Source organism: Passer domesticus, chromosome Z (assembly GCF_036417665.1).
Source record: "Passer domesticus isolate bPasDom1 chromosome Z, bPasDom1.hap1, whole genome shotgun sequence".
In the NCBI taxonomy this organism is placed as follows: domain Eukaryota; kingdom Metazoa; phylum Chordata; class Aves; order Passeriformes; family Passeridae; genus Passer; species Passer domesticus.
In genome coordinates this window covers 58,263,294-58,289,587 of record NC_087512.1, presented here as the reverse complement: position 1 = coordinate 58,289,587, position 26,294 = coordinate 58,263,294, and the positions used below count along the sequence as shown (strand labels likewise).

The window sequence follows — 26,294 nt, the reverse complement described above, 5'->3', positions numbered from 1 at the left end:
CATCAGGAGACGAAATAGAAACTTCCAAGCAGTTTTAAAAGATAATAAGAAAATTCCCACCTCCCTATACAAAGCGTTGAGCACAGAGGAACGTTGAGCTGGTGAGGGCGCAGCATTCATCCGGACGCTGCTCTGTAGTGCATCGCAGGTACTGGGCTCGGAGAGAGGAAGCAGGGGAAGGTAGGCTGGCGGCCGGAGGAGTGGGGTATCCCTCATCTCGGGTCGCAACAGCTACCAGTCTGATCTGCAAGTCCAAGGCGCTCTCACGGCTTTGCAGTGATGCTTTCTCACTGCACCGGGAGGAGACGGGGTGTAAGTGGGGATTCGGTGAACTACAGATACCGTACTGGCGGGGAGTAGGTTAGAGCATTCTGTCGTCCTCTTTCCCTTCCCCCACTGCTTTTGGAGACTGCGGTGTGTCGTGATGTTTGGGAGAACTTTCACTTCCCGGGGAACTTCAGACGGAGAGGCCGGCAGAGTGAGATGTAACCGGCGTCTTAGAAACGGGTCGTGTTCTCTGTTAGGACCAGAGTTTCTCTCCCTTTCTGCTGGCGTTATTTACGCTTTTTTAGACTTCTAAAAGCTGTTCCAGAGCATGTCTGTGTACCTCGACACAGCCGTTCCTAGGGCTGCACACCGCATACTCACGCACTGCTTCCCCCTTCAAGCATATCAGCTAAACTTAAATGCACTCTCCAGGAAGTGGAAACATGAGTGTGTTTCTGACCGGGGGACCGGTGTCGACTCTTACATTCTTTTTTTCGTGCAGCCAGGCACTCGTGCTGAATTCCCTCGGTTCGCTCGGGGATCCTCACAGAGCTCTCTTTGTCCGCCGGCTCTCCGAAGACTGTGCCGGCAGGGAATGCCCGTCTGCCCGGGGTTGCTGCGGGGCTCTCCTCTTGGAAACATTCCGCGGAAGTCCGTGGCTGGGAACTGCAGAGCGTCTTCCCTCTCCCTGGAGCCAAGGGCCGGGAGGGGGGGACAGACGGGCGCTGTTATGATATCTATAAATATTTCTATATTTATAGATATCATAACATTAAAAATATAAATAAAATAAAAATATAAATATTATATATAAATATTTTATATATTAAAATATAATAAATATATAAATATTTATATGGATGGATGCATACATACGCACACACATGCATACGCACACGTGTCTGTGTAGGGGCGTCTGTAGGGTGTATATATGTGTGTGTATGTATGTATTTAGTAATTTTTTAACGTCGCCCCTCCTTCCGCCAGCCCCCACCCCTCGCAGCCCCCTCCCCTCCGAGGGGCGCCGTGTATATCTGACCCAGAGTGAGTGGCCAACACGACATCGGCCCCCCTCAGTCACACCCCACATGCCCCCAGAGAGGGGTAGAGCAGGGACGAGCCATCCTGCCATTCCCTCGCCCTGCATACGTCCCTCTATACCTCTATTCCTCCTCCATCTCTCCCTCCACCCCTCCCTCACTGCACACCTCCCGTTCTGGCAATAACCCAAAATTCTTCACGTCGGCCCCCGCACCCTAAAACCTAGGTGGGGCTTTTACTGGTGTTTTCATGTTGCTCTCAGCCTCGGAGAGATGGATGAGAGGGGGCAGAAGGAAATGGCAGCGCTTTAGGACATGCTTCTCCCAGTGACGAGAGGTCACGCTACAAGTTCGCCTGACAACAGGAATCGGAAGAGTGGTTTTTTGTTAACACCATGGGTTTTCCTGGGTTTTTTTTTGTTTGTTTGTTTGTTTTTTTCTTGTTTGGTTGGTTGATTTTGTTTTGTTTTGGGGTTGGTTTTTTGAGGGGGGGCGGTTTTTTACCTGCTGTTGACCGGCTGCTTGGTTTTGACAAAAGTTGCATAAAATATCAGTGCCTCCCAGAAAGAAGACTCAGATGAAACCGTTATTCAGAAGCTAACTGGAGGAAAACACCTTAGGAAGCTCGACCTTTTGGGGTTTTTTTGGTGGTTTTTTTGGGTTTTTTGTTTTGTTTTGTTTTGTTTGGTTTTTTGGGTTTTTTTTTTTTTTTAGTTTCCAAAGAAATGCGAGCTTCCCTTCTTCTCTAGGAAAAAAAGAAAAAAGTACTCATTGCTCTTCTCTGCACTAGACATTTCTAATTTGTTCTGTCTGTCAGTATGGGACTATGAGAGGTTTTGGTGCAAATTCATTATCTCTGGCAATGCATAAGGTATAATAGGAACTGAAAAAGACCGCGGCAATGGATGAAGAACAATAGGGCTCCAGTTCATCAACAACAAAAGCGTTGGGGAAATTAGTTGAATTTCGCAGCACGTCCTCCTCAGCAGAGAGGCTGGACTAGACCTTGGCCAACCCCCCAAAAACCTTGCAGAACCTCACATACAATAGTTCTCTTTCTATTCCGGGACGTAGGAAACACTGTGGAGAAAGGAAAAAAAAAAAGCTAAACCCAAGCCAACTTTCTCCATTTCTCTCCCGTTTTCATGGATGGAAGATTTTAAACTATTTTAGAGTCATTAGAGCAAAGATTTAAGGGACACTTTTAAATAGGGATGGAGAGGGGAAGCACTTGAATTTCTGGAGATCTGAAAGAGCTTTTTCTGCTCCTAGGGGCCTTGGCCTTGGGAATCTTTGTATGCCACCAGAGGCTCAACTCAACCCCTACATGTGGGGTAAAATCATTCCCTGATAAAGGCGAAGATATGTAAGTACTGCAGTGTTTGTGTACGTGTGTGTGTCCTGAGTTTCCTGCAAAATTTGGATGCTGAACCCCCAACAGATGCAGATTTCCCGAGTGCCTGTGAGCCGGCGATGAGACTGGCTCTCCCCGGACAGCCAGAGCAGGTTGCTCGGCATAGATCTGCCTTCTCTCACTCTCAGCAAGGGACATTTGATTAACAAGGCAGGTTTATGACTGGATGCAGCAGCTTACGCCAGTGAGCCGATTTTGTGTGTCTGATGCTAAACCTGTTGGTCGTGGGGGCTGTATTTAGTTGCGGGAAATGTTAATTATCTAGCAGACTGCCAGTGGATGCTGAGCAGCTGTGGCTTCTCAGGGAGTTTTTTTGCGGTGCCTGGTTGCCCTCAGAAGATGTGCAGGCACAAGAGCAAATACTCACAGAGTTGAAAAGTAGCAGTTAACAAACCACACGAACAAACAAACAAAAAACCCACAAAGTCGAGGGGGTGGGGGGGGGGCGGTAGTGGGGGGAATGGGAAGGAGATGTGCAGGAGGAAAAGAAAAAACAAGGGGAGAGGAAAGAAGATAAGTCGGAGGCATATCTTGCAGCTGGTCAGGGTGCAAAGGATTGCCCGCAGCAGTTAGTCCATCCGCTGCCTCCCACGCAGTGGGTCACTTTGAGCAAGCGACCATGACTTCTCGGGTTTTCCAAAATCCATCCCTGCCAACATGGCTCCGCTCAGCACAGGAATGCACCTGGCAAGGGAGTGTCGGGGACAGGACAGTTCCAATGGAGTTGCAGGAGGGCCAGCGAAGAGCAGCCCGGCTGTTCATCTTGGTCCGGGCGTGCCCCTCTGCATCCCCCTATCCTTTCCACCAAAACAATGTCATCCTTCAACAACCACGGTCCACTCGTGTCTATTGAACGGATGAAACTGCCTCATCGCAACATCTAAGAACAGCGTTGCTGCCTGGGAAATAACAACAACAGCACCAGCAACAACAGCAGCAGCAGCAGCAGCAACAACAACAGCAACAATAAGAATAAGAATAAGAATAAGAATAAGAATAAGAATAACAATAACAATAACAATAACAATAACAATAACAATAACAATAACAATAACAATAACAATAATTTTTTAGCTGAGGCTGTTGTGATCGATATAATGCAATAAAAACCAGCAACTTACATTACATTTATTTACCCCCGCAGCCCTTGATAAGCTTGCAGAGCTGTAAATAGAGACTATGCCTTCCTAGTAATTCTGGTTTCAGGACATAATCAGTCATGTGGGAAATCTGGCAGGAAAAGGCTGGTATAATATATTTTGCACGTTTTGAGCTGAAGGCTAGGTGAAGCCTCCAACCTTCATTAAGTAACTGGCAGTTTATAGTACAAAAATTCCATATCTGCCTCTACAGTTTCCATCCCAGATCTGCCTCTATAGTTTTCACCCCTTCTGTTCAGAGCCCCAAATAATATTTTTAGCCTTTTATTTTTAAGTGTAATTCTCCAGAAATAATAATGCAGTTAAAAATACACATATTATATTATTCGTAATATTTATGGTAAATTGATTACCATCTTTAACCCTGCAGATACAGGAGTATATCACTCATATCTTTTTTGTGTCATCTTAAATCATCTGCAGGAAATGTGGCTAGTTTTTTCCACCTTTACTCTAGGGTCAAGCATTTCAGTGATTTATCTAATAATCCCAAAAGTTAATATACTCAGCATCTTCTAATCACATAGATTTATCCATTCATATATCTTTCTGGAACAAGATGTTTAAATTATGATCCTTTGCTTTTTAGGGAGCTATTTTTCAAGTCTAAACAACTCAGACCACAGGTAGTTACAGCTGCAATGGTAATTTTTGTTTGTTTTTTTGTTTAATAAAAGTCAGACAATATTGTATGCATTACTAACAGAATACATGTCCTTTAATGGCACATGGTTTCCACGTGTAATCACCGACTGTTTTTGTGACTTTAAATTCTTGATACTCTGTCTTTTCTTATATCTGAATTTGGATTTGTAGTAGATACCCTTTTGCATACACTATGTTTAATATAAGAGAAGTATAACTTTCAGTTGCCTGTAAAATGAAATTGTGGTCACAAAAGAAATGATAAGCCACCTTCATTTGAAGGTGAGGCAGTTGAGTGACTTACCTGGAGAGGAGAAAAGGGATGCTGCTCTGCAGAGAAAAATGGCTTGGACCATACTGGCATGCCACATTGTTTACCTCTACAGGAATTTTGTCATAAATTAGTGCAAAAAGGAAATGTATGTAACACTACACCCTTCTTATGTACATCACAGCAGCTTAAGTGGGGTTCCTGTGTGTCCTCCCAAAGAAGGTGGGGTTGCTGGAGATAGGATGGGGGTCTGATTGAATAATTAGAGAATCATAAGCATTCCTCTTTAAAGTCAATAGAGACGGTTTACTCTTAAGAAATCCATACAGGATATTTCTTCTTTACATCACAGCCATCTGGAGACCTATAAAAAGATTAGAAAACAAGCATGGCCATCTACAAGCCATTAGCAGGAACTTGCTAGGGAGCGAGAAGGAAAAAGTCAGTGTTTTGTATTCCATAACTTCCAATAGGCAGGTATTTCTACAGTGATTTTGGAATAAGTAAGTTTTATACAATTATGTAAACTGGAAGAGAGTGGGCAGTGTCAACAGCTGCTTTTGACAATCCAAGTGATATTTTGGGCAGAATTTCCACAACGTGCTTTGCTTAAACTTTTGACATGCTAGGCAACAGGCCAGTTTTAGAAAAGTGCTTTACAACTGCTGAATATATTTTTGTATTCAGAATAAGCAAATAGTTAAATTCATGATGATGTTGAGGCTCTTGGTGTTGCAGAGCTAGAAAATGTAATTGATAATAAGGCTAATGAACAGCTGGGTCATAACCACCACATTGCCTCTTTTGATGTGCTTAGGCTCCAATGATTAATCAACAAAATACGTCAGGTGTATTGCAGTTACTTCCCAAGCTAGTGTGTGAGGCTGTGAAAGCTTGGTGTTTTAGAAATATGCTTTGTCTCTTTGAAAAAAATGCCAATTTACAATAACATACCTTGCATTTAAATCTGGCGGTGTGACAGCTGGTGACATGCATGCATTTAACATGTAAGTATGCATCTGTGTTAATGTGGCACATATGTACTTAGGCACACATTTTATTTGTCAGCTTAGAAGAGTAGCAGCATGAATTTTAACCTGGTATTCCTTTAGGAGTTCTGAACAGCCTATAGTCTGTCTGTGATAAATTTTTTGATGTGTATCTTATACTAAACACAGCACACAAGAGTTGTTAAAGTGCATTTATTAATTTCAACAGTAAACAGTACATTACAGTAAGAAGGTTCATTTTATCAAAAAACTCAAGAGACCTTTAATGTTTGCACTTGAGAGATTTCTATGAAAATTATTTTGTTAAATAATTCAAAGTACAATGTTCTTTTAGCAGGTGGCTGAAAGGGGGAGGAGGAGAAGCTGAGAGACTTAAATCCTAAAACTCTACATAATGCATCAAAACTTTTCTCTGTCGGTTCCATGAGTAACACCAGCATGCAGTTCTTTTCTCTTAGTATGAGGTCAATAAAAATAAACTATAAACCAGCGTTTTTATTAAGGTGCTTCGTCAGATGCATGGTGCATGGTCTTAGTAAATATTGCTGCAATGTTCACCTGTGTTGCGTTCTAACACAGATACAAAAACACGCACAGGCTGGGAGGGAGTGGCGGGTGGAAAGAAGGGCAGAGAGAGGTTATAGAAGCTACAGAATATGCTGAGCCTGCTGCTCGCAGCTTCCCACACAGACAGGCCTCGCACCACCGTCCCGCTGTAAATACCTGAATCACGATGAGTGTGAAGCACGAGAGAGATGAGTAAAAACAAATTAAAATGCACACCCCTTCTCTCCCTAAAGCAACTAACCATCCTACCCAAAAAAAAAAAAAAATCCTCCATAGACACACAAAGACAGGACAAATTGTCAGCGTAATTACACATCGACTCATTGCGTAGCACAGCCCCCCTCCTGGCTTTCAAGCGCAAGGCCCGCTCCCCGCCGCGGCATCCTTCCTCACCAGCGGGGGCTGCCCTAAGAGAAGAGCAGCAGCGCTCACTGGCGTCGGACAGCCTACTTCCCGTCGCCGGGAAAAGTCCTCTCTCCCGGCCTGTGGATGTTAGAGCGGCCTGTGCTGCAGAGGAGCACGGTAACGGCGGCGGGCGGATCCCCCGCACCAGGGCGGAGGAGGCGGCGATGGTGGAGGCGAGACCGGACTCGGTCCCGGCGCCGGCCGCTGGTGGCTCATGCATATTAATAGCCGTGTGTACTCGAGGTTTCTCAGGACATCATAATTACCTTAGTCTCCCGCGGCCCAGGATCTCTGACCTTGCCGAGCTGGCCCGCATTTTGGCACTGAAAGTCCTCCAATGACGGCCCTTTTCTTTCAGACCGGGGGCAGCAACATCCGGCAAGACTGCTGTCTTCTTCTCCCCAGCTTTAGGAGCTCCGAAAAAGAGCAAATCTCCCCCCTCTAAAACACACAAGGAGGCAAGATATTTGCAATCAAGCTGCCACCATTTGGCAAAGAGCACAATCTAAGGGGATCAGGAGCCGCATCCTCGAATCATCTTGTTACTTCTTACTGAACTGGATTTTCCCCACATTCTTGTTCCTTCTTATACTGTGCTGGAAATTGCCGAAGGCTTTTCATCTTTATAGAGGCTAAGGAATCTTTCGTGAAAACGAAGCTATTTACAATGCAAATAGAGGCCTGCAAAGAAACGGATGCTCCTCTCTCTTAACGCAGCTTGAAGCAACTTAATAGCTGGTTTTATTTTCTGGTATTAACAGATGAATTGTTGGCTATTCCTGCCGGAAATTAAGGGGCTGTTTTGTAGCTGCACGTGTATGTATACAGAAATACTTACATAAAAGGATGACATTTTAAAGCAGCACTAGTGCTCATGGTGGAAACAATACTTTTGCCAGAAAGAATCGAATTGTAGAAGGATGAAAAAAAAAAGTTCTGAGGGAAGTGAGTTGTTATCTTTGGTTATCTAGCTGTATGAGTGTTTTGGTCTTCATAAAGCTAGATAACCGAAAGTAAAAACTCCTTCAAGATCATCGTACAGTGTGTGAAAATGAAAGACTGCTGCAAGAGACAGTAAAAATCGAAAAGGGTCAGGAAAGCTTATTGATTCTAACATTTTTACAGCTAAAGGTGAGACTAAATGGAGAAAGTTAAATGGCATACTTATTCCAAAATATGAAGTTGTCGCATGGCACAGAATGGATATTCACCCACTGCAGAGAGAACATGGTACTGATGGTAAAAAAATGTATGTGCAACTATTCCTGTTGAATAAATAAACAAAGAGAAACCCAGAACAGTCAGCATTAAACCGGACTAAGATGATATATATAATTTTTTTTCTATTAGAAACCTAATGGTGAGTTTCATTTTGCAATGTGATTCATTGCAATTAAGTGGCCTTAATTAAGTGGTAGTTGGTGGTGATGAAGATGGTGGCGCTGATGATACAGACCTGACTAATGAACTGAGGAAAAAAACCCATACAACAACAACAACAAAAAGCAACAAACCAAAACCTGTCTGTGTGCATTTGAGAAAAAGCATTGAGGTTAATTTCAAATCATGTGAAAGCAGGCTTTCAGAAAAAGTTTACACCGAAGTGCAGGCAAGCTTAATAATTTATACATACTTGGAACTCGGCGGAGTTGCACAAAGAAAAAAAAAGTAATGGCCGATTTTTATTCCTCTGTTCAAAACGCGAGCATAAATGCTTCTCTGTTTCGAGAGGGTTTCCTTGAGGAAGCTACTGAAGCAGAAAGACATGATGGAGACGAGATCGCCCTCTCCCCGTCAAAGTGTGAAAAAATGTTCTACACCTTGCTCTGCACCTAGCATTGGAAATGAAAATGACATTTACTCCAAAACCCACGTGTGCGCCTCCTGTCTTTTTGTTTAAGAATGATCAGGTCTATCCTGGAAACAGCTCTGGCATCCCATACCGAAATAATTAGTTCGTATACAGACCTGACAAAAACACGGAGAGGAAGGTGGGCAGGGGGAGGGGAGGAGGTGGAGAAGCGGAGGGTCTGTCTTGCCTAATTGATTCCGTTAAACGACATGCAGGAGATGTGAACGGCTGGGTGCTCCCATTCCCACGCTCGAGGCAAATGGCAGCGCCGTGCCCCGGCGATCGATGACACAGAGCCCGGCGGGGGCCAGGGCCCCCACCGCCGGCACCCGCAAGAGCATTTCCCACCAACTGCCATCCCAGAAATGCTGGACGAAGGGACGGGGCTGCAGAACACGCCGGCTTCCCCTGCGCCGCACCCCGCCTTGCACTCCGAGGGAGAAGGGTGGAAGTTGCGCTCGGGTGGAACTTGCGCCCTTCTCCAGCGAAGGTCGCGGCGGTACGCGGATTTTGGTCCCAATGGAGGAAGGAAAAGTCAGGGCAGGCGTGTCGGGATGCAAACAGTCCTGTGTTTTTTAACAAATATTATCTTTATAATTACGGCGGCTTAGGCACCTCTCGCAGTGAAATTGAGGGGAATTAATTGCTCAGAGTAACATATTTTCGTTGGACTTGACCTAAAGGTTTGTCCAGAGGCACGCTGGAATGTGATACCGAGCTAGTAACCGAACGTTCTCCACGGCAGATTAAAATAAGATCAACGATAAGAGAATGTGGGTCAGCGGTCTCCATCCGTCTGGGGCAAAACCTTTGCGCGCCGCTTTTTATAATTATTTGATTTTATTTTGTATTTTCGCTTTGCTGTTGAACTGCTTATAAAAAATTTGGGGCTTATAATGGGAATATTTACCTTTCACGCCACACACTGCACTGTGAAAAGGACGGAACAAAGAGCCAGTCAGCGTGTTCTGGAAGCAGCAGGAGTACTCTGTAGCTAAATCAAAGAATTTTGCCTACAAATTTATCCCATCGTCTCTGTAGCTGTTAAAATAACCTTAGTTTCGGCCGGAGGGTCCTCCCGCTGGCAGCCGGCAATGCTGGCCGGGACCCCGGCTAGGATCTTTTGAGGTTAAACCTCTGTTTTGTCTGCGCTGCGTGTGCCAAAGTTTTACTGCTGCAGTGCCCGGCGAGGGGATCCGTGTTTATTTACATCGGAACCGTGTTTGAGCCACCAGGCTTACACCGCAGAGTGCCCGCCTCTCATTTAACTGCTTATCTCGGGGTGCTATTTACCTAGAGTCATTGTCTGCTACAATTAACGTTTGCATGACAAAGTGCGCGGTCTTGTTTCTTGACGAGCTTCAATTAAGGCGATAAGCTGTTTTCTGGGGAAATCCCTTGTTTACTTAGGCATGAATGGGGTTAATTTATTTAAGCTATTGTTTGCGTCTTGGTCTTGTAAATTTGTGAAAGAAAACACCAGAGAAAAACAGCAGCATTATAATCGCGCTTTTGCTATTGTCATATTAAATTGTCTTGTACCATAATAATGTCACGTGACTATCAATCAATAAAATATTATTGGCTATTATTACTGCTCTGGCTCCACTTCTTCAGGAACAGAGACCCATTTCTCGGCACCTTTTCTTCTACACAGTCTGACTTGGGGAAAAAGAGCATGTGGAAATGTGGTAGCAGGCCCTCAATTTTGTGCTTTAACAGGCTCATGCAGCAAGTAACTGGGAAAGGTAATCCTTCCCTAGGATTGTCTGCCTGTTACCTGCTGTTCCCTCAAAGCTTGTGTGGAAAAAAGTCACTCTGTCAAACAAAGAAAAAGCTTTATGTTACAGGAAGTGAAACCAAACCCAAACCCCAAAAAGTTGAACTATAAGTGGGCATTTCTCTCCAAGACAGTTCTAGCACTGGAGGAGACCATCAAGTTTATTTAGCATACCAGTGCAGTGTAAAACAGTTGGAAGGTAGTTGCAGGTTGTGTGAATATGCATGTTAACTAGCAGGAATTGGGGCTTATTCTTTGTGAAAAGAGAATAGCAGATTGCTGTGCAAGGCCAGTATTAAAAAGGCAGCTGAATTTAACACCATCTGGAAGAAAACATCCCTTGACCACTTTCTCACACCATCAGACAAAACTGGTGTCTCTTGTTCTGTGTCCTTGTCTATGCAACCACACAATACTGAGTCATTATACTTTTGCTGAGAGAAAATTTGAGAACACAATATGGGTAACTGGTGAATGACCAAGTTTCATTATACCCGCTTAAGTCGATTGAAATCTGCGTCTAGAGCTATGAATGGCAGCATTGTTTTCCTCAACGGGGCTGCACTAAATGTCAGTATAGTGTAAAGAAAAACTTGGAAGTCTGCAAATAACTTACCAGATCTCAACTATAATATTTTCCCACACTAGAACTAATATCATTGCTACTGCCTGGAATGCATGAAATACAACGAAAGAAGGCCAAGGAAAAAAATGAGTTAATTTACAAGTTATTTCAGCCAGACAAGCACTTTAATTTTCTTAAAATTACTTCAGCACATAGAGCTGGATAATAATTTCCTGAGAATGTCAGGAAACCAAACTGCTTCTTATGATATTTAAAAAAATAAATTGTGCAAACTGACTTATATTCAGCAAGTATTTTAACCCTCCAGCTTAGGAGTGATAAAATATTAGTAGATATACTTTACAGTACTCAGATAACTTTTTATGAGTCTAGCAGATGATTTCTTCTTTAATGTTCAGCAGAAATGACAAGCAAAGCAATGAGAAATATATTTATTCAGGTGCTGAAGGAAATCCACCAGGGCATCTCAGTGTTTACACGGGTACCAGAAGGACAGTTTTCAGTTCTCTCAATTTTTAACTACTGCTTTTTTGCCCTTACTTTATAATGAGGGTATAAATGAGAATATTTATAACTACTGCTTTTTTACCCTCACTTTCTATTTTGAGTACTGTTCAGGTCAGTCCTCTGCTTAGGATTCATGCACAGTGAAGACTATGAAACAGTTCAAAGGCATAGTGAAGAGCTAGTTGTGTGTGTTTCCTTGGAATGTGTTTTAAACCAGGTGACCATGATTCTGTCTGCATTTCATAAAGCACAGTACAGTTCCTGGCATAAAAACTTGAAATGATGAGCAACTACTCTTATGCTGAGCAACACATCTCTTCAGCAGCTCCACTTGCTGCATTTCTCAGCAGTTCCATCACTGCAGCCCTGGAAACTGGGAATGCTGGTGCATGGGGCAGGCAGGGGACTGGTGGGGTAACTGGGCAGGGGTTGGGGCTAGATAAATTATTTTCTGACTTGCTCATGCAACCATTGGTGAATGAGGGGTAGCTGAGGCCATCTGGATCTGGAGAAGAAGCAGGGCAACACAGCAAGGTGATGGGAAGTTTTAAAGAGAAGCCAGTCCTTCACTAGTCCCCTGCCTGCCGTACAACAGCTGGCAGCTGTTGGAGGGGGGAGTTCCTTTCACCTACCAAAGAAGTGTTGTTTGTATGAATGGATATATTCCTGTGCACACCTCCTCTTCCCCGAAGTTGCCATTAACATGCAATAGAATAGAGTAGATTAATTATTTTTCTTTCAATTAAAATTGGTGTTTTGAAATATTTTGTTTCATAGAGAAGCCAAAGACACACTGCTTGTTAGCCAGATTCCTCCCTTCCCATCTGAATTAAAAATAGTTTTCTGACTTATTTTGGCTAGAAGGAGGGGTATATGTGCATAGCTGTCCCACAGGAACACTATTTTAAAAGGCCATTAAATTTTTTAAAGCATACACCGCTTCCAGAGATTGCTCACCCTGGTGTGAGAACATTTATTACCCCTTACATCGTCCATTACTTTAATTTAGAAGAAAGAAAATGTGAGACTTTGACGATTAGATTTCCTATTAAACAGCAAGTGCATGAGGTAAATATTAGGGCATTTCTTATTGCCCTTTCTGGGAATGGGAAAGGAGGAAAAAGGAGCCCTTTGACTGTGCTGTTGCTTGTCAATAGTAACCTGTTTTGTTCTTCCTGAAGTTCTCATAACATATAATATATGTATAAACATATAATTAGAGACACACATTTTTGTATGTATACATATACATCCATAGTTTATGGTGTAAAGCTGGTGTGACCCTGTCAGAGTCAGAGTCTGACATGGAAAAACTTGTGTCATCCACTTTGTGGAGATCAGGATTGAGTCTGACACCAAGCTGTACAGCCTGATTTCAGGGATGTATGGAGTAATGCAATGGAAAGGGAATGTTCAGTCTGTGTCTTTAATGCTCAAAAAGCTATTTTCCCAATAATTCAGTACAACTAATGCTAATCCATGCTTGCGGAGGTGGGGGAGGGATAGGAGGGGACAGAAATTCCCCTGGCAAAAGAAGAGGTTGCACTCGGCCCGCTGATTCCCTACCAGGCCACACTTGCCTCCACGGCTCCCCAGGCGGATCCTGCTGGTTCGAAGCCTAAGCCACCGACCCAGATCCGCGGAGGCACCGCCGAAGAGCATCCCCAGCTTCCGCAGCCTCAGCCCAGTCGAGGGGATGACGCGGTCCAGTCGCCAGTCTCCATTCCCGCTGCCCGACGACCGCTCTGATTGGAGTTTCCGGGAGATCGGTGGCGGAGAGCATGGGATAGGGCGGGATGCAGCGTGATGCGCCGGTGTGTGGCTCCGTGCCTCTCCTCTTCCCGCTAGTACCCAGCCGGTATCTCCTCGCCCGGCCTCATCTCTCTTGCCCTCGCTCGGCCGCGGGGCTGCATTACCGCCATTAATTGTTAGTGGTAAACTCAAAGCGCTGCCCGCCGAGGAGCCGCCTCTGGAGGCAGCCAGCGCTCTCTTCCCCTCGTCGCCGTGTAACTGCGGCATTATCGCAATTGACCCGCCGCGCTAGTGTGCTCCTCCGACAAGGCAGGTTTAAAACAAAACAAAACAAAACAAAACAAAACAAAACAAAACAAAACAAAACAAAACAAAACAAAACAAAACAAAACAAAACAACAACAACAACAACAGAAATAAAAACAAAACAAACAAAAAAAAACATACAAAAAAAAGGTTCAGGCCTTAAGTAGTTACTCAAGCCAGTTAATGACATCGTGCATGGATATTTTAACTTGTTTTAAGTTAAAGAAAGGATTAAGGAGAAATCATGCTACACAGGTCTAATGATACCATTTTGGCTCCACAGCAGTGGCAGGTGCAGCTCAACCCACTCGCTCTGCATACGCCACTAAAAGGCTCTTTGGAGGGCCCTGCTGTCACCTCATACCCAAGGTGCCTTGCTTTTCATTTAAAAATCCATAGCCACCTCTGAAATTTCTGTGCCTGACCTACATAAAAACACATTTAAAAAGTGGTTTGTTCTAGAATGATAAACACTTATATTTAATGTAGGGAAAATCATGGGATGCACTGAGTTAAGGGCAAAACTGATCTTTCTCTTTCAGGTGTAGATGCTTTGTTGCCTTATTTCTCAGTTTGTTCAGCTCTTACTGAAATCTGAAGTGCAGAATCATAGAATGCCCTAAGTTGGAAGGGACCCACAAGGATCATTGAAGTCCCAGGATAGGCCCAAGGAACTGCCCAGGATAGGCCCAAGATTCACACCATGAGTAATAGGTATTCACACCTCCTCAACAGAATATTTAAATATCTGTGTCAAATTGTAGTGTGTGATAATAACCCAGATCTTCTTTGTTTAATTACTATTACGATTTTGATGGTACTGTGAGGTGGGTGAGCAAGGTTGCAGAAGGGAGCAAGATCAGCACACCAATATAATAAATAAAGTAAGAAAACTGACAGTGCACAGGGAATTGTGATAAGGAATCACCTTCTGCTTAGCCCTTTGGCCTCTAATTTGTATCTCAGCATGGGGAAAGTAGAAGCCAGGTCAAAATGAACTTTATAAGTAAATGAATATGTGAGACAGCAGTTTGTCTTCTTTAGAGTCTTAGAATAGTTTGATGGGAAAAATTAATATTCTGTGCTTTGGGTCAAACCTTGGTAAGTCTATCAGTGACTCAAATAGGAGCAGCACTGCACCTTTTAAAAAAGAACTTGTGTAGTCTGAATGGGATCATTTTTCCTTCAGAATAAACTCTGTGTCAATAAAAAGGTGCATATAATAGTTAACTATGATTTTTTAAAAATATGTCTCTGTTAATAATATCAGTTGACTGAAAGGGAAATTAACATAAAAATACTCCAGTATCATTCATGTAGAATACTGTCTTTAAGAAACAAGATTATTAATAAAATAATATAATTATAATCAGAATAACAGTATTGGTTTAATGTAATTGGAATCTAAACTATAATAACCTTGTATGAGAAAACTGGAGTCAGAAAACCTGCACAGAAAGGGTGGTATCGCACATATGCAGTTTCCTCTCATCTAATTCAGCAGCAGTTGTGGTAGACCATAAAGGTAAAATTACCTTTCTTCTTAAAATTTTTATATATATATATATACACACATACACACACACACACACACATACATATACATATATATATATGTACATTACTCTCTTTAGCTATTTTCTATCTCAGAAAGCATTGCTACTGTAGCATGTCAGAATTCACTCTAGGTGTGTAGGAAGGTACAGGCTGGTGGTGGTACAGACTGACACAGAGCCAGAGATAATTCTTCAGAGATAATTCTTTACTTTCTTTTCACATTGGAAAATTGTTTCAAAATAGACCACTTCTCTATGGCTGTAATTGGTGTAAGCATACATTGTAGAGATTTCTCTTCAGCTGAGTACTTGGGATTTTATGAGGCACCAATATCTTCTTACCAGTATATTGCTGGGAAATTGATGAATATTAAATTTATGTCTTCCTCTAAATTCCTGTAATCCTCATATGGCTGGGCTTATATAACAGCTATGAAGATCCTCTTTTATATGCATGGGCATTTGGCATATCCAAATTCATAACATTGAATCTGGAAACCTATGATCTGTATCAGCATTAGCACCATCATGAAGCGAGTTTACTATGTTCCATCATAGCCATGCGGTCTACCTCATTTGTCTCCAAAAGGTCTTTTCCAGCTTAGTTAGTTTTGTGCTTCTCTGATTCTGTAACTGTGCTGGGGAAATATTCATAGATAACACAACTCCACACAGATCCAGAACACAGTTACCAGAAGTAAGTCACCTCTGTCCCCAGACTGTGAGTATTGAGTATTAAAAACTTCCATTTCTTCCCTGCATTGCCCTTTACCCCTGATGATTAATGAGATACCTTGAGATATATAATGAGATATATTAAACTACAAAAAATCAAGTAACCATTTAATGATACTATAATTAAATTGACATTTCCCACAACAGTTGGAGAGAGACTCTAGGATGATACTATAAATTATATTTTAATTTAATTTCTTCCAGTTTTGTAGGAATAATACTTTATTTCCTATAGAATAATTTCATTCCTAGTCTGTGTGCAAATATTGTCTTTTGCTTAAAATAAAACTGAGAAGAGAAAGTGATTATTTGCTTTCATATTTTAAAAATTATTCATTATATAAATATACATATTATAATATTTTGCACAGTACTATATTATTAAGTTAATCTAATGTCCAGAGTCATTATGCACATTCCTGGATGTCCTTCTGATATCTCTCCAATGGATTTGAAAGTGTGATTATGTAAATTTTTTACTGATAAATAAATTACTATAATTGTTGAAAAGCCGTTGCATCTAAAGAATGTATTACAAATTACTTAATTACTTATCAAGACTAATTCAAAATAAGAGTAAGGAAAAGCATACCTTTATTTTTAAATAGCACTTTTTTGCATCTGGTCAAAAAATGTTGCAGATATCAAAAATAAAAAAGAGAGAGAGAGAACCAAGTTTCCTTCGTTAACTGTAAGGACTTTGTTTTGGTTAATAATATTACAACAGTGGTGCCATTCTCACTGTGAACTTGCTATCAATTATAATATATTTTGGCTAATATATAGAATTTCTATTAAAAGGAGGAAAGAAGGTAAGAATTAATGTGGGTGAAAAATGATTGTATGTAACAGTAAGAGAAGAACTGCAGTTTTAACTTACACTTAGAAACAGTGAGGAGATGGCAAGATTTCAGCAGCTATAGGTTTAATAGGGAATGTTAGAGATACATCAATGATTGCAAAATTAAAATAATGGATTATGTGTGTTTTCAAGTCAGTATTCAGTGCTAAATGTGGAAAGCCTCAATTAGTAGCCTGGTGGTTATTAGAAGCACAAGGCTGTACTTTTAGCTCTATCTGTAAAAGAACTTTATTTTTAGTCTCATGCAAATTTTAATTCTAGACTGTGTTCTAATCCCCCTGTAGAAATCATCACAGGCATCATCTGACCTCAGTACATGCCATAGCTTTTATTTGCCCTTTTCAGAAAAGACCTTGATCAGGCTGCTGATGAAAAACAGAAGATTAATTGCCGAAAACCTGCAAAGGCTTACTTACTTTACTATATATAGTAAACCCCATTTGGTGCATTCGCATTTAGCCATTTTATGTAAATTTTGTGAGAAAACAACACCTGTATATGATTTAATATGCATTGGTAATAACTCATAATGTCCTTATGTGAGGGAAGAAGTTAAAAATTCATTAGAAAACTAGACTACTAACACTACATGATTAAAACATTACTGAAGCGTATTTCAATGTTTTGCTTACACTAGTGTTCCCATCATGGTGCCTCCATTTCATGGCAAAGAACACAGAGGAGAAAACATTCAACTTAAAATGTCTGCTGGCACACATCACTGGATTTGTATGTCACAAAACAATGAACGAGCATAGCCTGGAATACCAACTATTCAATTAGCACTTTTGCCAGCCATGCATAGGAAACAGCTCATTTACATGTGTCATGCTTACTGATTATTCCCATTAAAATGTACTGTTTTTTTTTAATGTATATCACATCGTAGTGTGCCAACAAAATAAAACCAAATCGTGTTATTATTTTAAAAACCTTGAAATTCAGAAATCAAATTAAAATTTATGAAGTCTTTCTTTCTCTTGTAGGTATATTTTAATTATTTAATTTAACCTTAAGTGTGGCATAGAAGACTGGATACAACTAATCATTAAGAACTTCAAAGGACAACAGAAAACCTCTAACAGTCTGCAGTTTAATTAAAGGCTATTATTACTAGCCTCTTTGACATACAGTTACATGTAATGACAAGTGATGACTTCTAAATGCTGCATTTGAAAGGTACCTCTCCTGCTTTAAATGCTGCTGACAGACAATGCTGAAACATGTAAATTCTCCCAGGGAAAGACCATTTTGTATAAATTTTTTTATAAATTTTGTACTCCATTGAGTATAAATTAGTTATATTTTTGAAATATTTCTGTCTTTGAAAGTATAAAATTTTGAAGCCTTTTGCTTAGAAATATGCACTTGTTTATCTCTCAACATCTGCAAAATAAATAGTGTATCATTGAAGAGATATGCCAGTTCATAGAAATGAAAGTCAGCCATTTCAATACATTTTTCCTAGAAACATGTAATATACAGAAACATTCCCTGGCTGTACACACAATAAACATAAGATACTCTATATAGCATAGAGGTTTAATTTCACAGTGAAATTTAAAGTGTTAATCTACTTGCAGCTATAAAAAAGTAAGCTTGTGGATATTTTCATGAGTATTTCACAAGCAGTATACATTCAAGAATCTGTAGGAATATACGCTATCAAATAAAAAATATCCTGTACTGACTCCCAGTCATTGAGTCCAATTCTGTAAGGTCCCTGCTTTTCAGGCAATTTTTATTGTCTTATGGTGTCTTTTAAATTCAGCATCTCCTATAATTAGGAGCTGCTAAAACAGAGTCTTAGGTTCATGCTATCATACATAAAATTAGTATTTCTCATTAACGGATACAATCTTCTCTATTTTCAGTTTTTAACTGGATTTTGTTCTGTTTTTAATGTTTCATCCCTGTAGCTTAACACCCTCAAGTGAAGACCAATTTTGTGTCTAACTGGCCACCAGTTACATAGAGTCTAGGACCACAGGATATTTGAATTCTCAAGTACAAAATGATGAGTTAACCCAAAAAATAAGCTAACGAACATGTAATTTTAATCTTCTAATAATTAAAAATATTAATAATGTTCCCCCTCTCAAAAAAAAAGCTTAAAAAATTGCAGACACTTTAGTAATTTTAAGAAAGTTTATTATCTAGGTCTATGAATACTGAATTAAAATCTGAATGTATTTATTCATTAATAATTTGGTGAGTGCAAAGGAAACAACTCATGTTACTGTATTTGGAGATGCTATAAAAACTTGTAGGAAAAGTAAAAGAATAATCATAGTCAAGACAGGTTATCAATATTTTCTGGAAACCTAGATGTAAGATTTAACAAGTAAAGAAAAGGCAGTGTATATGTGACTGGAAAAAAAAAATCTGAAACACAAATAAATATTCAATAGATACAGATAATGAGTAATAGAAAGGGACCAAGTGGTGAAAAGGACAACTTATAAGGATGAAATCTGATTAAAAAAATACAACACAAAAAAGAAATAGCAGCAATCCCTCATATGCAGTGTATTTTAAAGCATCCTCTTGGGACCCCATAATTTTGGCGTAGAAACATTAGATTACCTAGAATACAACTTGCCTTTAAAAAAGATGTATAATAAGTCAAACCAAGCAGGGAAAAAATGAAAAAATCTATTAAAATAACAGAATGGAGGCATTGCTTCAGAAGAAAAGCTTATGGGAAGTGACTAAGCTAACTGATGATTAAGGGAAATACGTGTGGGTGTTTGGATAAGGAAGAATTTCAGCAACCAAAGGCTTGCATTGTTTTTGTCATTTTTTGTAGGCACCCAGAGTTTTCTTTAACGTTAACCAAAACGGTGTGGCTAATAAAACACAAAACACAATGTAACATTAGGGCCATACTGATGTGATCAGCTGTTTATCTAGAAAAGGTAACTAAGAATGTGAACACAGAAGGTCATTGTCTGAGTATCTGAAAAAACTCCTAGTTAGGAGGTAGATGGTGGGTTAGATTGAAAGGAAATAATGTTGACTCCATAGCCTGATCCATTTAAATTCGGAGTGAGGAATACTCCAGAGAACCTATTGCAGATTATAGTCCTGGGTTTTTGAGAGGATTGACTAGATCAGCTCTTAGATCTTATTTTCATATCTAAATTTTTATTATTAGATAGTTTTGATCTAGATTTGATTCCAGGTGATGATTTCGCCTCAGGTTAATCTTCAAATAAAATGTTTTCTAAAGTTCATCTGAAGGCTTATTTTGAGAAGCACGTATAATAGAGACTTACTGATAATGTTTGCTGCCCAGACACCATCACTGGAGTAATAGGAATACAAATATTATCTTAAAATATAAATTTTAAAAATCAGAAATTAAAATGTGTTGAAGATCTCAAAGGTCTAATTATATTAGATATTGGCACATACCTCCCATTTATTCAACACTCCATAGGTATCTACTGCCTTTGCCTTTTTTTCACAGTTTCTGGTAACACAGTGTATGAGTTACTCCTTTCTGTGAGTGCATGAAGTACAAATACAGCATATTGTATATCATTATATTGTGGTCCATAACAATGGTCAAAAAAGATATCTTTAAAATTTTGTGGTTTGGCAGTTTACACTGTCTTTTAAGGATGCTTGCATCTTTCTACTGAAGTCGATGAATGATGTTGGTAGTATTGTAAAATCAAGATCTCTTTATGAATGTCTGTAGAAGGTTAAAACTACTGAGTGTCAAATATGTATTGGTTTTGAGTAGGCACTGACAGAATATCAGACCAGGTTACTTTCAGAGAGATCTGTCCTGGTTTCATCCTTAACTTTCAGTTTTAGCATAGCAGGAATATTCAACCTCCTTGTTCAATAAGAAGAATATAATACAGCCCACCAAATTCAAGCACTTTGGCAGTATGATATGAAAGCTAGTTTGGTGTCTCTGAGTTGTTCTCTATGTCTTACTGTCACCATCACTGCTGTGCATCATTTATAGTTATACATATATACGTATATCTATATGTTTATATTTATACACACATGTACATATACCATATACAATATGGGTTATATTTTATGTACAATATAGAATGAACTACCTAGACAGATTTTACTTCAGTGTAGAACTTCTTTAGTCATTATTTGCCAAATTAGAGGGGGGAAAAAAAGACCTTTCAAAAATAATAGAAATTATATATTTTTTTTAAAAAGGAAATAAACGTGGAAAAAAGACCTATCAATACAAAATCACAGAATCTCAGTATCAAACAATATTCTGAATTGTAAGGGAATCCATTTTAATTTTTTTTTCCTTATAATTTCCAATAGTAACTAGGTATGACAAAGTCAGTGTGTTGTCTTACATGTTTTCTCATACAGCCTTTTTTGCTCAAATACCGCCTCATCATTTGATGCCAGCTATATCTTGGTGTGTATTAGAAGTCACAAAGTGTTGGTGCAAGTGTGAGTATAGCCTTCACAGGATCTGTCTCTTGCACTTTCTCCACATTCAATTTCTTGTTTTCACCTTCTGTGCTTGCTATCTTTTCCTACATACCTTCATGCAGAGGATGATTTTGCTGTCAAATTAAACACAGAGAGCAAACACATAGCTGCTGGTCTTGAGATGAGAGCTTTGCTGTCGTTAATGGTAACTAAGTGAGAAGATATTTTTTGCAGTGTGGGCATCAGTTAGAATTCTACCTTTTCAAACCAGGACGTTGTCTGACCTATTGACTTCAGCTGTTCCCAGTGATGGTTAATAGAACTAATTTGTATTTGCCATGATTTAAAATGAGAAGAGAATAAAATTATTTATTTTCTCCCCTTAGGTTTGCCAGCCCTATTTTGCTAATAATAATAATAACAACACATTTTTTCAGTATTTAAATGAGGATTAAGGTTGGAAAGTTTGTTTTCTAAGGCCAATCTAACAAATACGGTAAGGGATTGTGGAAGTAAGATTGTCAAAAAATAGCCCCATATATATAATGTACATCCAGATTCTCTGGTTGGTTCACTCTGCCAAAGAGCAGGAAAGGATATAAAGGGGAGGTACTTAAAGAGGAAAAAATGTGCAATGATGGGTAAAATCAGAGGCTCTTCAGTAAGTCAGAAGGTAAAGAATTGCAAAGCTAAGAATAAACTTTATACAGCAATTGAGTGTATCTGCACAGTAATTTGCAATAAGAAGTTTTATTATAATTTTGCCATGAAGACTCATTCTACAATGTATTTATGAAATTTATTTTTCATAATCTAGGTTAAAGTTCCAGATAAATTTGTACTTAATATATAATGGGTTTGGATAGAAATGGATTATTACAACAAAGTTTGTAGAGTTTTGGAACTGCTGTTCCAAAATGCTAAGGTCTGAAACTTAGTAAGTAAAGAAAAAGGTTTTTTCCTTTGAGTAAATTTAAGAAAATAACATGATTTGTGGTTTTGCTACATGATTTCTCTTTAAGCTAGGTATAAAATGTGTGTATAGTTTAGTTATAAGCCTTTCTGTACAGAAAGTTTGGGACAGATTATAAATGGATAAACTATATTTTAGTCAATATTTCACAAAACAAACAATGTCTTCCTCACAAAGGCAAAAAACTTATTGAAGGAAATAACATTATTCCATGATTCTTAATCAGTTAAGAATATTGGAAGAATTCTAACATATTTTTAAACTTGTCTTTGTATGTTAATTGCCATTTAAAATATTCCATAAAATGTAAATTTCAAGTAGTAATGAAATAAAATATAAAAATATGGAGATTCTAAAATATCAAAATGTGATCTGTTGATCTTAATTTACAAATCAGGATTTAAAAAAACCCTTTTCCTGTCTTTACTTGCAAAGATATTGAAAGTCATACAGCATCCTTACAAAATGCTTACCATATATATATGTGTATGTGAGGAATTATATGTGTAGTCTCAAATGTTTACATTAATGTATAAGATGCATATGTATACACAGATGGAGAGAATGCACTTCATATATCAAATTCTTCATAAATGTTTATTAATAATAAAATAAGATACACTTGATTGTGAAGGTCACTACTTGGAGGCTTTTATTATTTTTTTAAGCAGGGTAATCTCTCAACTCTGTAACTGTCTTTCAGAAGACCTTGAGAGATGACCTTCCTCCAAAATTAAAATGATCCAGGGTTACAGAATGACAATGTAAATGTAGCTGAGATTCAGAGCTGTTTTCAAGCACAGTTATTAGGATTTCAGGTTTTTGGAAATAATAATCTTGAACAAAAGAAAAGGAGAAAAACACAATATACTTATTAAATATCAATACACCAGGGACTAAAATTACTGGTGTTTGCTGAAATGCATATGGCCACCTTAAGAAGTTTCTTAAACAGTAACTAAGCTAGGTTTAAGTATTGTCTGCTGTGAAAATACATTTTGCATTCATTTTTTATTATTTACTTATTAGAAAAACAACAATTTTTTTATATAATCACTCGCAGTTAAAGTTTTATATGCTTTTGTATTTTTTCTGATTTTAAAATTTTACACATAGATAATAATTACTTTGGAATAAACTGTAAGTCATACTCCTTATAATTCAGTATTTCAACATAGTATATCTGGTTTCTTTAGTATATTCCTTTACATGTAAAACCGGTCAATTCTGCCTATCCATTAATGTCTTAATTTATGTCTTAAGGTAACCTGCTAGCACATAAACTCTAAAGAAGTGTTACATTCATTTCTTTAATATTGGGGTTTTAATTAAGTAATCTTGATCAAATACCTGTGAATAGTTGCAAAAGTAAAATTATCATGGGTGCTATATAATAACTCCTGCCATAGAAAGCAAGGCAGACTTCATTTAATAAATGGGATAATTTTCAAAACCTGAAAGGAATATTTTAAACCAGATGAGAGGAGGTGCTGTTTCTTAAGGTAAGCTACATAACTGATGTGTAGAAGTCACTTCCAAAAGCAATAACCAGGATGACACTCCAGCACAATACTAAGTATTTTACGACAAGTCAATTAGCCACAGTTATGTCATATGAGAAGTAAACTGCATACAGATAAACAATCAACAAGTCAAATAACAAAACATTTCCTCTGGACTGGTAACTTCATCATGGGCCATTTCTATTTGTAAATTGTTTTTCTTCAATTTAGATAATGCTGGCAAACTGGAGAGTCAAGTCAATCTGATCCAGGATACTAATTCCAATTCTTTTTTCTACTGGATACGTAATTCCCACAGAATTAAGGGAAATTGTATGTGGTACAACAGTGATTACAAATTAATGAGAATTGTGATTAAAGGTTTTGTATGAAAAAAAGCCCAACTAAAAATCCTTAGAGAAATTGTGTTTTGTATAGAACATAAACCAAGGTGATCTTTCAGATCTAGAAACTGAAGATACCTTAAATTTGATAATTCTATACAATATAAATAATTTTATAAGATTAGTGCTACAGTGTGTTAAATCTCAGAAAAAATTATTGACCCAAGGCTTCCTTAAGGTACTTTCAAGGTGTTCTTTCTTTGATAAGTATATTTATTAGATCAAATACTCCATTTGAATTATAAATGAAGCTTTCTTTTTATCTTAAGAGTACTGTAAAAGCATAAAGCCCCTTATTCTGTAAAATCTGATGTAAGCTCTGTCTTTGTAGCCAATTTCTGCACAATTTTATCAACCCTCTTTTGAGACAGACTCCTGCAAATCTTTTGCATGTATTTTCTTTTATTATTCTGATTTCTTCTCTGCATGATTTTTATATAGCTTTTTCTTTATCATTTCCAATATGCATTTTTTTATATCTTTCCAAGTCTCAGAGACCTCTTCTTACTCTTTCTTCCATACACCCTTTGACTTTCTTACCCTTATCATTCAAGTATGATGGATGATCTTTCTCTTAAGTCAGTAAAGTAACTCTGTGTCTAGATTGCTTGTGCTGTGGGGTTATATATGATTATCTGTCACATCAGTCAACTCTTCCAAATTGGTTTAGTACCTTAAAAAACAAATTGGCATAAATAAGAGAAAATCCTGCTCTTTTTTTATGTGAATGGGAAATGGTATTGTTGGAATCATTATTTAAAGACTTTTATCCATTGTGACAAGGATCACAGGACCAAAATTACAGTGCATCTTATGTATGCTTAACCATTAGAGAAGCAGTAAAAGGCAAGGTGAATTTACAACCCTGTATAGTATAAAATATCTCAAGATCACCTTGATGTGTGAGTATACTGAAACTATAGAATACGGAGATTTTAAACATGGATTAAATTATTTCAGCTCTATTCAGTCCAGTTTATCTTCCGTAAAAAGATACATATAATTAAGTTTTCTTAATCAAGTCTGTTTATGTACAAATATACACATAAATAAGACATTATTGTCATCTCAGCACTGGGTTTAGGATGTAATTTATTGTTCTTTCTTAATTAGATTTAAATTATTGTCCTAGGGTAACTTTATGATGCTTGTATCCCCAGTTGTGTGTTGTGTTTTTGCTGGATATTCTATTCTGTGCCTTCAAAACTGGTGCTGAGAGTGAAGGTGGGGAGAAGAAGCACAGAGTTTTTGTTATCAGCCTCACTCACTCCTCCACATTCGGCTGGACTGTGTTTTTTGGGCACGGACAGGGCAGAACACTGTGCTCCTTTTTCTCCTTTTGCTTGCTAGGTAGTTAGTTTAGCTAGCTGAGGCAGTCTGAGCTTTCCCTGGACTGTTTTACTTTCCTTTTTCTTGGAACCATTTGAACCTGCTCCATACCAGGACCCAGGGAAACACCGAGAACACTTTGCAGACTGCCCCCACCACTCTGCAGCCTTTACCAGCGCCAGAGAGACTGATAACAGAGCAACCACCCACTGGAGAGACTTTCTGAATTTGTCATCTCTTCAGAGCTGTAAATGAGTTTTGTTATCTGGTATTGCTCATTTTGTGTGCTGGGCAGTGCTTTGCCTGTTAAATAAACAGGTTCTTTCCACTTCTCAGAGGAATCCTTCCCAAACTGTCTGGGGAAGGGGACGCGCAGATTTGCTTCCTGGAGGGGTCTCCTTTGGAGATTTTCTTCCAAATTTGCCCTAAACCAGAACAATTATGAAGTCATGTCTCAGAAAAAAACTGGTCTCATTTTAAGACCCAGGAAGCATAATTATTCTTGTTACTATATGTTTCCCATTGATCAAGTAATATTTTTTAAAAATTTGGGTTATATGCATCATGTGCTAAATAAAAATAAAACTAAAATTAATGAAAATGTCTGTTGAGGATTTTAGACTTGAAATCCTCAAGTGTCCATAAAGAGAAATCACAGTCATTAGATGAACTAAATCCTTTTCTAACAGCCCCAAGATCCTGCTCAGGCTTGATGTCACACCAATGGTTTGCTGACATGCTAAATATTTCATTTGTTGCCTTTTTCCCGTGTCACAGAATAGAGAAATAAAGCTGAAATTGAAAGTCCTTAAAATTTAAAAGGAAAAATAAAATCTGTTAACCTTGTATTACCTATATGCATACTACCCTTTCTTGACCAAAATGCCAAATTCCATTTGTTTAGAATGTTGTGAAACAGAATTTGGTCAATGTCAAAAGG

At 38.7% G+C, this 26,294-nt stretch overlaps 1 protein-coding gene across 10 annotated transcripts in view; it reads left to right on the top strand.

Moving 5' to 3' along the window:
• Positions 1-26,294, top strand: part of LOC135291302 (uncharacterized) — a 64,778-nt gene that overhangs the window by 11,580 nt on the left and 26,904 nt on the right. For 4 of the 10 annotated variants that reach the window (XR_010354100.1, XR_010354102.1, XM_064405366.1 and 1 more), the window contains one exon: positions 2,580-2,673. Coding sequence is in view for 1 of the 10 variants with exons in the window: in XM_064405366.1 (XP_064261436.1) it covers positions 2,580-2,645 (66 nt within the window). In the remaining 9 variants the exon portion in view is untranslated. Of the gene's footprint in view, positions 1-6; positions 149-1,164; positions 1,535-2,579; positions 2,674-26,294 lie in introns of those variants that run through there. The other 6 variants (XR_010354103.1, XR_010354104.1, XR_010354101.1 and 3 more) reach the window with 3 other exon arrangements.